This window comes from Panthera pardus, unplaced genomic scaffold (assembly GCF_024362965.1).
Source record: "Panthera pardus isolate Hobbes unplaced genomic scaffold, ASM2436296v1 HiC_scaffold_15, whole genome shotgun sequence".
NCBI lineage: Eukaryota > Metazoa > Chordata > Mammalia > Carnivora > Felidae > Panthera > Panthera pardus.
The window spans coordinates 87,841,155-87,856,649 of NW_026526710.1; the positions used below are offsets into that span (position 1 = coordinate 87,841,155).

The window sequence follows — 15,495 nt, forward strand, 5'->3', positions numbered from 1 at the left end:
TTGTCTTACAGGACTTTTATAGTTTTGTATTTTACATTTAGGTCCCATTTGGAGTTGATTTTCCTGAGGGATGTAAGGTCTGCGTCTAGATTCAGTTTTTCGGCGGGAGTTGGGGGGGGGGGGGGCGTTGGTTGGTTTTCCCAGCGCCATTTCCCGATGACATGGTGTTTGCTCCTTTCTTGAAGCTGTGTTTATGGGGCTTAATTCTGGGCTCTGTTCTGCTCCATTGACCTGTGTGCGCTCTCTCACCACACCCCACCACCTTATTGTTGTTTTACAGTAAGCCTTCTTTTTACAAGGCTGGTGAATGCTTTTAATTTTTAAACGTATCTTTTTTGTTATTGTGTTAAAATACACATAACATAAAATTTATTATCTCTTTTAGAATTCTTGGATCCGGTTCCAACGTGGGCTAGGGAGGGTCCCACACACACAAGCCCAGGCAGTTCTCGGAACACCTGCAGGGTGCCTGCGGATTCTGACACTGTCCACCCGGAGGCAGCATCAGATCCTGCGCAGTAAGGGCTCAGTCCTGTAAGATGCCCCCACCCCGACTTCGGACACCGGTCGGAAGTCCCAGGCTGTTTGTTACTCGTGCTTCTGACCAACTGGCAATTTGCTGCCGCGGCTCACAGAACTCAGGGGAACACTGCCGCTCACCTGGTGGCTCAAGGAGGTGACAAAGGCTGAGAATCAACCACCAGAGGAAGAGAACATAGGGACAGGTCTGGGGAAAGGCTGTGGGGCTTCCATCCCTCCCCGCACAGCACTCTTCCCAATCTCCAGAAGCTTCTGAACCCGGTCCTTTGGCATTTTTATCGAGGCTTCTTTGTATAGCCACAGTTGATTAGATCTTTGGCCATTGGCTGATTCAGCCTCCAGCCCCTCCCCTCTCCACAGAGGTCGGGGGTGGGGCCGGAAGTTCCAACCCTCTGATCACATGGTTGGTCGTCCTGGCAACAGCCCCGCCCTTGAGTGGGGTCCAGAAGTCTCCTTCATTAACAAAAGACACCTTTATCACTCTCAACAGGTAGGATATTTAGGAGCAGAGAGTGAGAAATTGTGGACTAAGACCAAATGTATATTTCTCATAAATCACAGCGTCACTCCGTCTTAACCATTTGTAAGTGCACGCTTTCATGATGTTAAATACATTCACATTGTTGTGCAACTACACCAGTCCTCTGCCCCTGTAACTTTTCACCTTGTAGGGCAGGAACTCTGTATCCATTAAAAAATGACTCCTCGTTCTCCCCTCCTCTCATACGGCATTCTGCTTTCTGTCTTTATGGTTTGACTCCTCTAAGAACCTTATATGAGTGGATTCCTGCAGTATGTGTCTTTTTGTGTGTGGCTGGTTTCATTTAGCATAATGTCTTCAAGGTTCGTCCATGTTGCATCGTATCGCACAATTTCCTTCCTTAAGGCTCGATGTCTTACGCTGTATGTACAGAGCACATGTTCCGTATCCACGCCTCCATCAGTGGACGCTTGGGTTTTTCTCATGTTTTGGCTCCTGTGAATAATGCTGTGACCATGTAAACCACGGAGTACGCTTCTCTTCTGGAGACCCTGCTTTCAGTTCTTAAGGGTTTATCCCCAGGAGTGGAGCTGCTGCCTCATTTGCTAATTCTGTGTTTAATCTTGTGACAAATTGCCGTACTCTTTCCCACGGAACATCTCTCACCATCCTTCCTCTTTCGACCTCTGTGTGTCTTTGGAGCTCAAGGGAGTCTCCTCCAGACCGCATGTGGTTGGATTGTGCGTTTTCACTTATTCTGCCCGTCTCTCTTTTTGGAGAGTTTCACCCATTTACATCTTAACATAATGATGGAGAAGGACTTTTTCACCGCAGTTGGTTTCCCATGTGCCTTAGAGCTCTTTTTGATCCCTCACTTTCTGTATTATTTTCTGTTTTGGTGAATGTTTTGTAGTGAAGTGTTTAAATTGCTTTCTCACTGCCTGTTGTTTCCATTCTAGAACTTTTTTCGCTACGGTTACCACGGGGATGACATTCAGCATCCTGAAGATACAATTGTGGAATTTCAGTTTGTACCAACTTAAGTTCGATAACGTACAAGAATCTGCTCACTTACAACTCCATCCCCACCCCTTTGTGGATGTCACAGAATTACATCTTTATTCATTGTGTGTCCAAAAGCATAAACTAAAAATTATTTTGAGTGCATTCATAGTGTTTCAAAGTACGTAGAAAACAAGATGTGGAATTATAAGCCAAAGTTACATAATTTCAACTTTTAGAGGAATGATTGCTTTTCTTCAGATTTATGAATCTCTGAAATCATGTAGAAAACCAAGTGCAGTTATAGACTGTTGTGGCCATACTCCTCGTGTTATAACCTGCCGCGGGCTGGCCTGCCCCGAGACCTTCGTTCTCGCACGGCCTCTAGTGACTGTCTCCTGTCCTGTCCTTGCGTCTGCCCTACTCCCGGGAACAAGCAGTTCTTGCAGAAAAGGTCGGTGGTCCCCACCTCCCACAGCGTTTGTCTGTCTGGGAACGTCTTGATCTCCCTCTCGCTTTGCAGCACAGTCTTGCCGGATATAGGAGTCACACGTGACGGGCCTGTCTTCGTACACTGTTTTGAATGTGTTGTGCACTTTCTCTGAAACCCAAAGTTCCTGGTGAAAAATCTGCAGATAAGCTTACTGAGGGCCCCTTGGGTGTGATGATTCCCCTCTCTCTTGGTGCTTTCAAGATTCTTGGTCTTCTGGAAGTTTGGTTAGAACTTGTCTCAGAGTGGGTCTGAGTTCATCTTACTTGGCTTTCTTTGGGCTTCATAGGTGTTCACATCTGTGTCTTGTATCACATATGACATGTTTTCAGTAATTATTTCCCAGTTAGTCTCTTGGCCCCTTTCTCTCTCTTCTTCTGGGACTCCCACTGTGTGTATGCTGGGCTGAGTGGTGGGTCCCACAGGTCTCTCAGTCTCTGTTCATGGTGTTTCAGCTCATTTTCTTTCTGTCCCTCATTTTGGACCGTTTCTATTGCCTTGTCTTCAGGTTCACCGATTCTTTCTTTTGCCTGTTCAAGTCTGTCTTGGGCTCTACCCAGGGAATTTTTCACTGACATTATTATATGTGTTGAATTTTCAGCTGTTGAATTTTTTTTTCCTTTTTCTCTTTATGTTTTCTCTCTTTTTATTGATTCCATCTTGTTCATAATTATTTTCTTGACTTTGAGCATCTTTTAGACTAGTCCTTGTCTAGTAGATCTGACGTCGGGTCTTCTTCGGGGACAGTATCTGTTGTTTGGCAGGCCCCCCCCCCCCCCCCTTTAAATTGGCCATACTCTGCTGTTACTTTGTGTGCCTTGAGATTTTTGTTGAACACTGGACATTTTAATCTTCATAATGTGGTAATTCTGAAAATCAGATGTCTCCCCCGCTCCAACAATGGATCAGCCTGAGACTCTGTAATGAGCGGAACGGCATTGGAGGTCACCCGGCACACACACGCACGCACACACGCACACACGTGTGCCTAACTGGTCGTCTCGTGAAGATGGCAGGCGGCCAACTCATTGTCTTGAAATGCGAATAAATTGCAACAAGGAATCAATACTTTCTCACAGGAACTGTGTCACCAGGTGACAAGACCGAATCCAAAGAGCGGATGCCTCTCTTTCTACATTTTATTCTAGCTCTTTATTCTGAGAAGGAAGGAAAGACTTCTGTTTTCTTCGACCTGTAGTGCAGGCGTGGGTATGGGCGTTGAGCACAAAGGGCCTGTTGGCATCAAACCAGAGCAGAGCCTGGACGCGGTGCCTCTGGATGGAAGTCGGGCAGCAGTTCTGATGGTCCCTGGAGTGTGAGCTGGGCTCCGGGTGCAGGAGCTGGGGTTACGGGACCCCCAGGTGGAGGGGAGATGGTTGGCCTGGATCATGAGTGTTCGGTCAGTGAGATGCAAACGGGGCCTTTCAGTAGGCAATTTAGAGGGAGAGCAGGGAGGGCCTGTAGATGAAATGTGACTTGGAAGACGTGCCCAGAACGGACAAGGCTCGGCTGTAGTGTCTTGAGGGGGCTTTGGGGGGTAGACTCTCAATCAAAGCAAGAAGCGCGAGTGACGGTAGAGTTACAAGGAGGGAGGGCTGTGTGGGACGGGGCACGTGCAGGGTCTTCTCGGGAGGTTGCAGTTGTCTACCAGGTCCTTGTCGTGAGTCACCAAGGTACACGCATGCTGGTGTGGGTTTCTACAACCAGTGTGTTTTGTAAGTGGGCTTTTGAAAAACCTGAAGTCACTGGAATTCATCTGGTAATGAAACTGCTGATGTATCGTTTTACGTGCTTGTTTTTAGGGGTTGCTTTTTAGAAGTTTGGTGTAATTTGCTTTTTTAATTATGTAAAACACATGGTTTCAGAGCGAGCAGGGTAAAATGGGGGGCACTCGGGTGTGGCAGACGTCATCCCCACGTCCCCACCTGCACGTCCCCTCCCTGCCCCACCTGGCTTGTCAGGGGAAGGTGCTGTTCCACGCCCAGCATCTGCATCCCGCTTTCTTCACCTGGCGATGTGCACCCAAGGGATCGTTACCAGTAAAAATGGAGGTCTTTCTCATTCTCTCTCATTCTCTCTCTCCCTCCCTTTCCTTTGTCCCCTCCCTCCATGTCTGCCACCTGAGCCCTGTGTTTTCCTGCTGCTCGTGCTCCTTTGATTCACCGATTCCCAGCCTTTCATTACCGTAAATAACGTTACAGGGTCATCTGGCACATCGGTCATTTTTTGTTCATCTGTCTTAGGATAGGTTCTGAGAAATGGTGTGAGAGTGGTCAAGGGTAAATCAAATTTTGTAATTTAATGTTTTCTCATGTTAAAATTTGAGAGGGTTGTATGACGATAGACCTTACCTTGGTTTTGACATTTTAACTGTGCTTTTATTACTGAACCTGTTTTATGGTGGCACATCAGATAATTTATTAGCAACATTATGGCGCACGTTCTTGGGATATTTTTGTGTATTTGCATGTTCTGTTATCATCAGAACATGAATTGAGGGTGGGAATGGTCAATGCAGGTTTTCTAAAATAAAGCACTAATTAATACTAAGCCTTAATAGGCAAGAACAGCACGTAGGAGGTAAGTGATCAGTTAATGACCTGGATCTTCTCTGCACACTCGTTTGTGAATCAAATAAATGAAGCCTTGTAAGGAGTTTTGTTTCCGTGAATCTCTAGAGGCATCATTTCTGTATCCCACTGTGCTGGAGAATTGTGCTCTTAAAGTACCTGTAACTCCGGAACTTTCTTCTTTCATTCCAAGGTTCGTGTTTTATTCGCACTGACCAGCTCGATGGTGAAACTGACTGGAAGCTGAAGGTGGCGGTGAGCTGCACGCAGAGGCTGCCAGCCTTGGGGGTGAGTGTCCTTGCGCTTCCGGTGCCATTCACGTGTCGTGCTCGCTGCCGGGCAGTTAACAGTTTCTGTGTACCAGCTAGCTTACTGAATGCCCTGACAGTTGTTCAAAATAATTTTGTTATTACTAACGAAGGATTGTTGAAAATTACGCCAAAATAGTGGTGGTGTCTTAGCACATGCCCTGCTCGCTTTTCTCTCCTTTTCTCTCACTTTCCCTTTCCTTTTGGTCTTTTACTTTTAAACCCTCTCAGTTGGGTAATCGTTAAGATTGAGAACTTCTGGCGGGTTAAGTGAGTCCATGATTGCTAACTGGCTCCCCAGCGGTCTGGTTGCCATAGTTTTGGCAGACCTCGGAGCCCAGATGAAGTTCGCCTCCTTGTGGAGCCTGGTTCGTGTTGCGCCGTTCTTGTGATGGCGGAGAAGCTTCTTCCCTCGGGAGGAAGGGGCGTGTGGCGGTGTCTCTTGGCCCAGAGAGGAGGAGGAGCGCACCCTCAGCACCTCGCACGGTCTCCGCCCAGTGCCCCTCTGTTCCCGGGAGTAGGCAGGGCTGGGATTGGAGGAAACCGTGCCTCTGGATTTCAGCATTTTCAGCCAGGTCTCACAAGTGCTGAGGCTCTCCTAAGCCTGCACACATCTTTTTGTAACAAAACCACAGTTGAGGCCGCTTGGTGCTTGTGCGAGATGTAGTATGTATCTGAATGAGAGGAGCTTCGTTCTTCTGACGTGATTTTCTCATAACCAGCGTAGACTAAAGAAAACTTGGGATGGTCCAAGAAAGACCTTTGACTCGGGCAATTGTTGGTCAACGGAAGGGGATTGGGTAGTATAGATTTGGTCACTTTCCTTAGATTGGTCGGGTCTGGAGAGGAATAGCTGCTTGTACTGCGTGTGGTTTCCGGTTACTGACCTTCCCCGTCCTGTGCACACTGGACCTTTTGGGAACTAAATGTGTGTGGCGTGTGTAAAACTTGGAAGTATTTGCTTCTTTAGGTATTTTCGGTTGCCTGTATGTTTGGTGCTCCCTAGGTTGAAATTCATTCTTTTATATGTTTTATCTGTGTCTTCCAAAACCTGTTGTCACAAATGGGCATTTGCTTATTTGTTCTGTCCATTCATTGTCACGTGATAATGCAGGTCATATAATATGTCTGTCATACTTAACCTCTCCTCCTGACTTTCCCTCTCTCTCTCTCTCTCTCTCTCTCTTTTTTTTTTTTTTTTGGCAGTCCTTTAAAACAAACACACACACACAACCATTCTTACCCCAAGGGTGCCACAGGAGAGGGTGCGGGTTGCCAGGTTGGCGCTCCACATCTTGGTTTCCTGACTGCTGACTTGGAGAAGGATCCCTCTCATTTCATCAGCTAACATCGTGCACCTCTGTCATGGGTGGGCCAAGTAGGCAGCCTCCAGTATGTGTATTTTTTAAATATATGAACGTGAAGAGGAGCCATGTAAGTAGCAAATCTTCCTTTCTCAGAGAAATTGTGAAAGGTAGAAGAGGGGTGTGGGCGAAGGAGTGCCTAGGCTTCCGCTCTAGGAGGTCATAGGTCATAGGTCATCTCAGAAGAGCCGTGCCCATATTCCTGTAACCAGAGTGTAATTACTGGTGACCGTGCTTCAAGACACTTAAATAGTGAAGAAAAAAATCTCCGTTTCTTAGAGAAAATTTGGACAGTTCATTGTTTTAATTTGTACGTCTTTGGATACTAATTCAGTTGGAAATTTGCACCACGTGTTCACTAGAAATTTGTCTTTATTTCGTTGTTGGCCCTTCTCTCCTGCCCATTTTTGTGTTGGTGTTTGCCAGTTAGAATTTTATATACACTCATGTGCGTGTAGTATTGAATTGATGAAACCAGATGTATGCAAAGTGTGTGCTGTTTTTAATTCTTCCCTGTTTAGACACGGAAATATTCTTATATCTCTGGTATCATCTCAGTACATCTTGTGGTCTCCATCGTTCCCCGGGTCAGAAGTTGTTTTGGAAAATTGTCGAGACTACTGTTCTGGATCAGTTTCTCAGTCAGTGCCAGGTGGCGCACCACTCGGATGATTTGTTTCCAGTCTGTTGATTCTCAATGTTCTGGGATGGTTTATTTAAATTCCGTAGGATATGGAGTGAGCTTTGCCCACTCCACAGGGGGCAGGCACAAATGGGAAGCTAGGAAGTCATTAAGTCACAAGTCAGGGATGTGTGGGAAAGTGTGCATGCAGAACCCGCCAGCCTGCTTTTCAGTGGCTGTGCCATCAAACACCCCCACCGGCCGTGCATGATTGCTGCGGTTTCTCCACAGCCTTGCTAATATTTGGTGGGGTCATTTATTTTTTTTTATTTTTTTGCTTTAGTCATTTCCGTAAGTGTGTAGTGACAGACACCTCATTGTAGTTTGCATTTCCGTAACGGCTAGTAACGTGGAACATTGTTTCATGTGCTCGTTTTCCATCTCCGTATCCTCTTTGGTGAAATGTCTGTGCGTGCCTTTTTAGTGACTTTTGTGTCATTCCCTAGAATGTTCTTTCTACCTGATCACGCCATGTGCAAAGAAGACACTATAGCTCTTTTATGCAAGTGTGCACGTACAGCCTTCTCTTTCTTTTACTTGCGGTATCACACTGGCTGCGATCGCTGATTGCATTGTTGAACGGAAGTGATGAAACCGTACTTCTCTCCGTTCTTGGGGAACACGTAGCTTCTTAACATCATTTGTGATGGTAGTTGTAGGCTTTTTTAAGATTCCCCTTATCGGGCTGTGGAAATTCTTTCTATTCCTAGAACGTCCTGAGACGTTTTATTATGAATGGGTATTGGATTTTTCAGAAGCTTTTCTGTCTGTTGACATGATCATATGGTTTTTCTTTGTTATCTGTTAACACGATGATTGACATGGACTGGAAAAATTTGTATTTTGTTTTGTTTTTGTTGTAACGCCTTTGGTTTGTTACCTAGGGGTGAGCTGGCCTCATAAGATGAGTTGGGAAATCTTTTTGCCTCCTGTATTTGTTGAAATAGTTGGTGTAAGATTGGTGTCATTCGTTTTTATTATTGGGCATATTCAGCTTGAAACTATCTGAGCTACAAGTTAACTTGGTGGGGAGGTAATTATGAATTGAATTTCTAAAGTAGATAGTAGAGTTAATCAGATTTATTATTCATTGGAAATTTATGTTTGTCGAAGAATTATCTGTTCCATATAAGTGGCCAAATTTAATGGTATAAAATTCATAATCTGTTACTATTTTTTATTTTTTAAATTTTTATTATTTTTAAAAATACAATTTATTGTCAAGTTGGCTTACATACAACACCCAGTGCTCATCCCAACAGTGTCCTCCTCAATGCCCATCACCCATTTTTCCCTTCTCTTACACTATTTTTTAGTGGTTGTAGGATCTCCCTTGCATCGTCAATATTGGTAATTTATATCTTTTCTTCCTAGTCAGTCCGGTCTCATCAGAGGCTCATTGATTTTAGTCATATTTCAAAGAACTTGCTTTTGATGTCTTTGATCATCTTTATTGTTGGTTTATTTTCTGTATTACTTATTTCTTTCTGATATTTATTCCCTTCATTCTCACTTAGTTTGTGTTCAGTTTTTTATTCTTTGTTACCTTCTTAAAGTGGAAATAAACTTGATTTTTACATTGCTATTTTCTGTTACAAGCCTTTAGCTGTAACACACCTAAGCGTTACTTAACCTGTATCACACAAATTTTACATACTATATTTTTATTATGTTTTTGTTAACATGTTTTCTAGGTCTTTTGGGATTTCTTCTCATCCTTTGTTTACTTGGAAACATTGTTTACTTACCTTGTAGTCAGGGATTTTCCTGATGTCCTTTGTAATTTAGTTGTTATTTAACCATGTTATGTTCGTCAAACGCGTTATGTTTTGTCTCAGTCCTTTGGTACAAGTTGGGACTCGTGACATGACCCGGCACGTGCTCTTTCCGGACCGTGTTCTGCTGCTCTGTGGATCCTGTAAGTGCTCATTGGACCAAGTTGATGGAAACTGTTGTTTAAATGTTGTATATTTTTACTTATTTTCTGCCATTTGTTCTCTTAATTAATGAAACAAGAATTTTAAGATACACTCTTTCTCCTTTGAATTCCATCAGTTGTCTGATGTACTCTGGGGCTTCGCTGTTAGGTACACACTCAGAATTATTTCATCTTGTTGTTCATTATGTGTGATGGTATGCTGTGTTGTGACATCTGCTCTGTCTGATGTTAATATGGTGGTTCTAGTGTTCTTTTGATTGGTGTTTGCGTGGCATATCTTTTTCCATGCTTTTATGTTTATAGTGTCTATTTCTTTATATATGGAGTGGGTTTCTTATTAACATAGTAGAAGTAGATGTTGCTTTTTTACTTACTGACAGTTGTTGCATTCTTAATGCGTACATTTACCCTAATAATACTAATAATGGTTGAGGTAAAGGCAATTATCTTGCTGTTTATTTTCTACTTATCCCATCTCTATGTTCCTTTTTTGCATCTTTAGGTATTATTTTAGATTTTTGTTTACTTACTATTATTGACTTACCAGCTGTAACAGTTGGTTCTACTTGTAGTGGTTGTTCCGTGGTTTCCAGCATGTTCCTCACCCACCAGCGTCTCTCTCCACTGGTGTTATACCAGTTCATCTGTAATTTAAGAAACTTGCACAGTAGACTTCCACTTCCTTCCTCTTGTCTTTTGTGTTACCATGTCATGTGTTTTACTTCTGCGTGTTACAAACCACACAATAAAATGGATATATTTTTGCTTAAAGTAGTCAAGCATGTTAAGAATATAAAACCCATGTTAAAAAATAAAACCCATCTTTTTCCACTTTCCTGCACACTTACCAGTTCCACAGCCCTCTTTCCTGTGTGTGGGTCCAACTTACCATTCAGTGTCATTTTCCTGCAACTCAAAACACTTTTCAGTACGTCATGGAGAAGTCTGCTTGATTAACTGTGAGAATTTTTGCTTGAAAAATGTTTTTATTTTACCTTCATTTTTGGGAGACGTTTTTCGAGTTTTTGTTTGACAGTTTTTTCTGGTCTCTGCTGTCATCTCGGAGCTGTCTCTGTTCTGCCTCATGGCATACGTCGTTCTGAAACACTCTGCAACCCTTCTGTCTCCTTTTTGTCTTTTCTTCCTCAGGGTGCTCTTTCAGGAATTCGTGAGTGATGCGTCTGATTGGTCTTGCTTCGGGTTTGTGGTTTGTGGTTTTTTCCCCCAATTTCAAAAACTTTTACTCTTTATTTTTCGTGCCTTTCTGCCCAACCCCTCTATCTGGGGCCTGAACGACCTGTGTGGGAGACCACTCGTTATTCCCATAGTCCATTGGCACTCTCGTGCTCTTTTCTGTGGCTCGGTTTTGATAGTTTCTGTTGCTCTGTCTTCACATTCACTAATCTTATCTTCTGCAGTATCGAGTCTTCTGTTAAGGCTGTCCAGCGAATTATTTATTCCAAATATTCTATTTTTAATATCTGGAAGTTCCAGGTGGTTCTCTTCTTTTTGTTATTGCTTAAATAGCTTTTTTTCCCTCTCTCCCGATGTGTTTTTAGTTTCATTTAAATCACTCAGCAGTTTCTAACACTTATTCTTTATCCATTGTCTCTGTTGTTTCCTGGTATGTTTCTAGTTTTCATTTTTGCTCCTTGTTACAGGTCACAATTTCCTGCCTCTTTGCATGTCTGATAATTTTATAATGGATGCTGGATATAATAAATGTCATATTTTTTTCTTTTTTCAAAACCATTGATTTTATTTTCTTAGTTTAGCAGCCTGTGAATAAACTTGATCTTTTCAAGGCTTGTTAAACTTTCCCGGGGTGGGCCTCGAATCCCCTTTATTGCGATGCTGGTATAATCCTACTACAAGGGCCTGGTCTTTCTGGGATAACCATGAAAATTCTTGGTTGTTCACAGATGCCTCTGAGTGGCTGGCCGGTCAGACTTGGTCTCTCCCCCAATCTGCGTCATCTCTGGGGCTGGTTCTGGCTAGGGCTCTCTGGGTGCGCTCTGCCTGGCCAGAGCTCCCTCCCCCCAGCCAGGCGAGCAGTGGCACCAGCGGTGCACTCCGTGAGCTCAGCGCAGGGGCCTCTGGTCCTTTCCACCTCGTCTCCCTCTCGGAGTTTTGCAGATGCTAACTGCCCTGCCCCCCTGAGCTCCGGTCTCTGTCCCTAAATTTAAGAAGACTACCTTTGTGGGCTTGGCTTCCCCTTCACTTTGTGGGGGTGGAAAACTCCACTTATGCAGGAAGCTGGCCACCCAGGGGTGCTTCTGGAAGCATTGTGTCCCATGTCTGAAAACAGCTGTTTCTCATATTTTGTTCATTTTCCCGATGTTTTTGGTGGGAGGGCAAGTCTCATACCAGTTACAGCAACATAGCTTATAGAAGTCCTTGATTAATTTTTAATGAGAGATATAAATGCCTTGTGGACTAACTGATCTATGTGACATTTCAGATTATAGTCAGGGGCCCCTGGGCGGCTCAGTAGGTTAAGCATCCAGCTTCAGCTCAGGTCATGATCTCATGGTTTGTGAGTTTGAGCCCCGCGTTGGGCTCTGTGCTGACAGCTCGGAGCCCGGAGCCTGCTTCGAATTCTGTGTCTCCCTCTCCCTCTCTGCCCCTAACCCACTTGTGCTGTCTCTTTCTCTCAAAAATAAACAAACCTAAAAAAAATTTTTTTTAAAGAATTCAAATTATAATTAAAACATGGGTCATCAAGCATAAAATTTTAAAACACCAAATTAATGGGTCTTTGTTTTTGGTGGATTTCCTCATTGTAGGGACAGACATGCCAGGAGGACGGGCCCTGGAGCGCACACGCGTGGGGCCACCCTCCTGCCTCACGGCTTCCAGGCCAGCCGGCCCTTTCTCTTAGCACTCGTTGCGGAAAAGAAATGGAGATTAATTTTTGCTGCTTGTGACAGTAATGTCATTGAAAATAATATATAAATCATAAAAAGGATAGAAAACTATCATAATTTTACTCGTTAATGTTGGCTGCCGTTCACATTTGGGTAGAAGTTACTCCCGACAGCGCCCCTCCTGTCTCTTCTCCTCACCACGCACTTGGGTGGATGGATAGCTCTGCACATACTTTCTTCTCTTAGGATATTTATTCCACGGTATGTTTTGTGTCTCCTTTTTATGTTAGAAAACGTGTGTCTCTGCAAGTGCTCAGGGCTGCGTGGTGCTTGACACATTCTAACTTCAATGACCAGCCTGGTGTGTATTGGTGAATACGAAAGTTAACACTTGGACGTTTTATAAACAGTGTTAGAAATCAAAAGACAGACATATCTGAAGGATTTTGGTTCTTTTGCCAAGACGTCCCCGAAGACGGCAGCGGCGTGTGCATTTCCTGTGTATCCGTCCGTCGGTTGACCTGTCTTCTCCCATCTGATGACTGGAAATGGCATTTTGTTCAAATTTATGTTTATCTTTTATAAGTTTGTGCTGTGATATCTGCCTCTTTTTCTGTTGTATGTTTTTAGAGGTCTTTGTGTGCAGCTTGTGAAGCATTTGCATCAGTTTCCACTCTGCTTAAGTCTCGTCCATGTTTTTCATTTATGGTTTCTTTTGTCCCTTCGAAAGTCTGCTGTATCTGTAGAGTGGCCTGCTGTGTAATGCAAAAGTGATTCTTTTCTTTCTTTCTTTTTTTTTAAAGTGGTTCTTTTTTAAAATGGCTACTTATCCAACAGGCTTTGGTGCTGATGACCACACGTGACACGGTCACGGTGCTCGTTATCACACGTGACATGGCCACGGTGCTGATCGTGACATGGCCGTGGTGCTGGTTATCATGTGTGACATGGCCGCCATGCTGATTATCGCACATGACGCGGCCGCGGTGCTGGTCATCACATGTGACATGGCCACGGTGCTCGTTATCGCATGTGACCCGGCCACGGTGCTGATCATCACACATGACGTGGCCACGGTGCTCATTATCACATGTGACATGGCTGTTGTGCTCATTATTACACGTGGCATGGCCACCACGGCTGCCATTCTGATTATCGCACGTGACACGGCCGTGGTCATCACTCTTGTTACAGTGACAGTCTTATTGCAGCGGCAAATATGTCCAGTTGGCATGTTGTATACCTTGACTTTGGATGATGTTATATGTTAGTTATGTTTCAATAAAAACAGTTTTTAAAAATAAAATGGTTATTGAGGCACCTGATGGCTCAGTCGGTTAAGCGTCCGACTTTGGCTCAGGTCATGATCTCACCGTTCGTGAGTTCGAGCCCCGTGTCGGGCTCTGTGCTGATGGCTCGGAGCCTGGAGCTGCTTCCGATTCTGTGTCTCCCTTTCTCTCTGCCCCTCCCCTGCTCATGCTCTGTCTCTCTCTGTCTCTCAAAAATGAATAAACGTGAAAAAAAAATAAATTGGTTACTGCCTTCGGTTTTATGCTTTGAATGTTTCTACTCCATGATTCTATTTTCAATTTAAAGACGATTCCCGCTTTACACATCAAATCTCCTATCCTTCTAGCATTTATTTTGAGTCAAGCTGCGAGTGGGAAATCAGACTTAAGGAAACAACTTGTTGACCAACGGCAGCAGTGCCGTGTACTGAATAGCTCGCTATTTTTGCAGACATGTAAAATTGCCCTCACTCCGTCTCCGAGCTTTCCATCCCCGCGTCAGCATAGCAGCGCGCCCGTCGCTCCCTACCTTGGCCAGGCGTGTTGTCGCCAACGTCGCCTTCCAGTCTGCTTCTCGAGTTCTCGCTTTACAGTGCCTTTTGCCACGTAAATATTTTAAGCTTCCCATGCTAAATACGGAAACATGTTTTCCTCTATGCTTGTGGAGGCTCGGTTGTGATCAGAAGGCTGTCTTGCCGACTCGGTGCCTGTGAGCGGACAGCGATGCTTGTCGTTAGCACTGGCGGTGTCATACCTCTTCAGGCGTTCCCTGCACGTAGCCTCACAGAGAAGGGAGTTGGATCCCATCCCGAAATCTGCGTGGCTGCAGGATTGTTGTTAGAGGGAGTGTCAGACACGTTGCTTGGTGTCACGCGCTGTGAAAAGGCCCCGTCGTGCTGGGCCGGGGCCTGGAAATTCGCCCTGCGGTCTCCTCCTTTCTCAGCTTTTTCCCGGGCTCGCTCAGACTCCCCTGTTTTGTGTCTGCTTTGCTGTGCTTTTCTTCAATGTGGCAAAAGACAGCTGGGCCGTCACCTTATTACTTAGGACATCTAGCTTACGCTTCTCACACTGTTTGCTAAAATGGATTCGTTTCTGTCACGAGATGTTCTTGCGGCTTGTTGACTTTCTGATGCGATTCGACCCGACTGCTTGGCGGGTGCCACTATTTCTCCGTCGCGTGTTCTTCTTGTTCTGTAGCCTGCGTCCTCCGTAAACTCTCCAGGGTTAAGCGGGGGAGAAGCAGATCGCGAACGCCAACCGACCGGGAGGGATTTCTGTTTGCTGCCTGGCCCGCGTGGGGGCCCCACCCCGAGTCTTGCCCGCTGAGTCTCCTTCGCAAGAATTCTCGAGTCACCCGTGTGGACGGTTGGGAACGCCTGCGCTAAATACTCATTTGTAGCGGCCTTAATTTTGCTAAGTGAGGTAGAAAGAAAAGTGTGAAGTTAGAACCTGTATTAGACAGAACGTGCCTGAAAGCAAAGCCAAACGTAAGGCAAACAAACGAGGGTACCTGGGGTACTGGTGTTAACGCAGAATTCTAGGAAAGCGGATGAGCCGTGGCGGAGGCCAGGGGCGGAATCGCCAGCCCTGCAGAGGGTGTGATGGGGCGATGGCACGGGCGTGTAGGCGGTTGAAGGGCACACGGGTGCACGCGTGCACTCGGGAGAGTGAGCTTCCCCAGGTTCAACAGACTCTCACGCGAATTTGCCGGGCAGGTGAGGAGGGGCTCTCCTTCTGGCCGTTGGCAGTTCTGTGTGTAAGTCGTGTGTCGGGAGAGGAGGTAAAATCCTATCGTGTCCTCATCTGTACCTTTGCCTGTCCCGTGTGCCGTGATCCACGGGAGGTGACATTTTGTTACGCTCAAGATCACAAGGATGTGCTCCTCATTTTTATCAGTGACACACGGGTATACATTTCAAGGGCAGTTACAGACTTGTAGCATGCGGTTCAGATAATGCTAATT

The 15,495-nt window shown here is 45.1% G+C and overlaps 1 protein-coding gene across 11 annotated transcripts in view; it reads left to right on the forward strand.

Moving 5' to 3' along the window:
• ATP9B (ATPase phospholipid transporting 9B (putative)) overlaps nt 1-15,495 on the forward strand; it is a 252,976-nt gene that overhangs the window by 88,807 nt on the left and 148,674 nt on the right. For all 11 annotated transcript variants that reach the window (XM_053902858.1, XM_053902856.1, XM_053902864.1 and 8 more), the window contains one exon: nt 5,277-5,371. In XM_053902858.1, the coding sequence (XP_053758833.1) occupies nt 5,277-5,371 (95 nt within the window). The remainder of the gene's footprint in view (nt 1-5,276; nt 5,372-15,495) is intronic.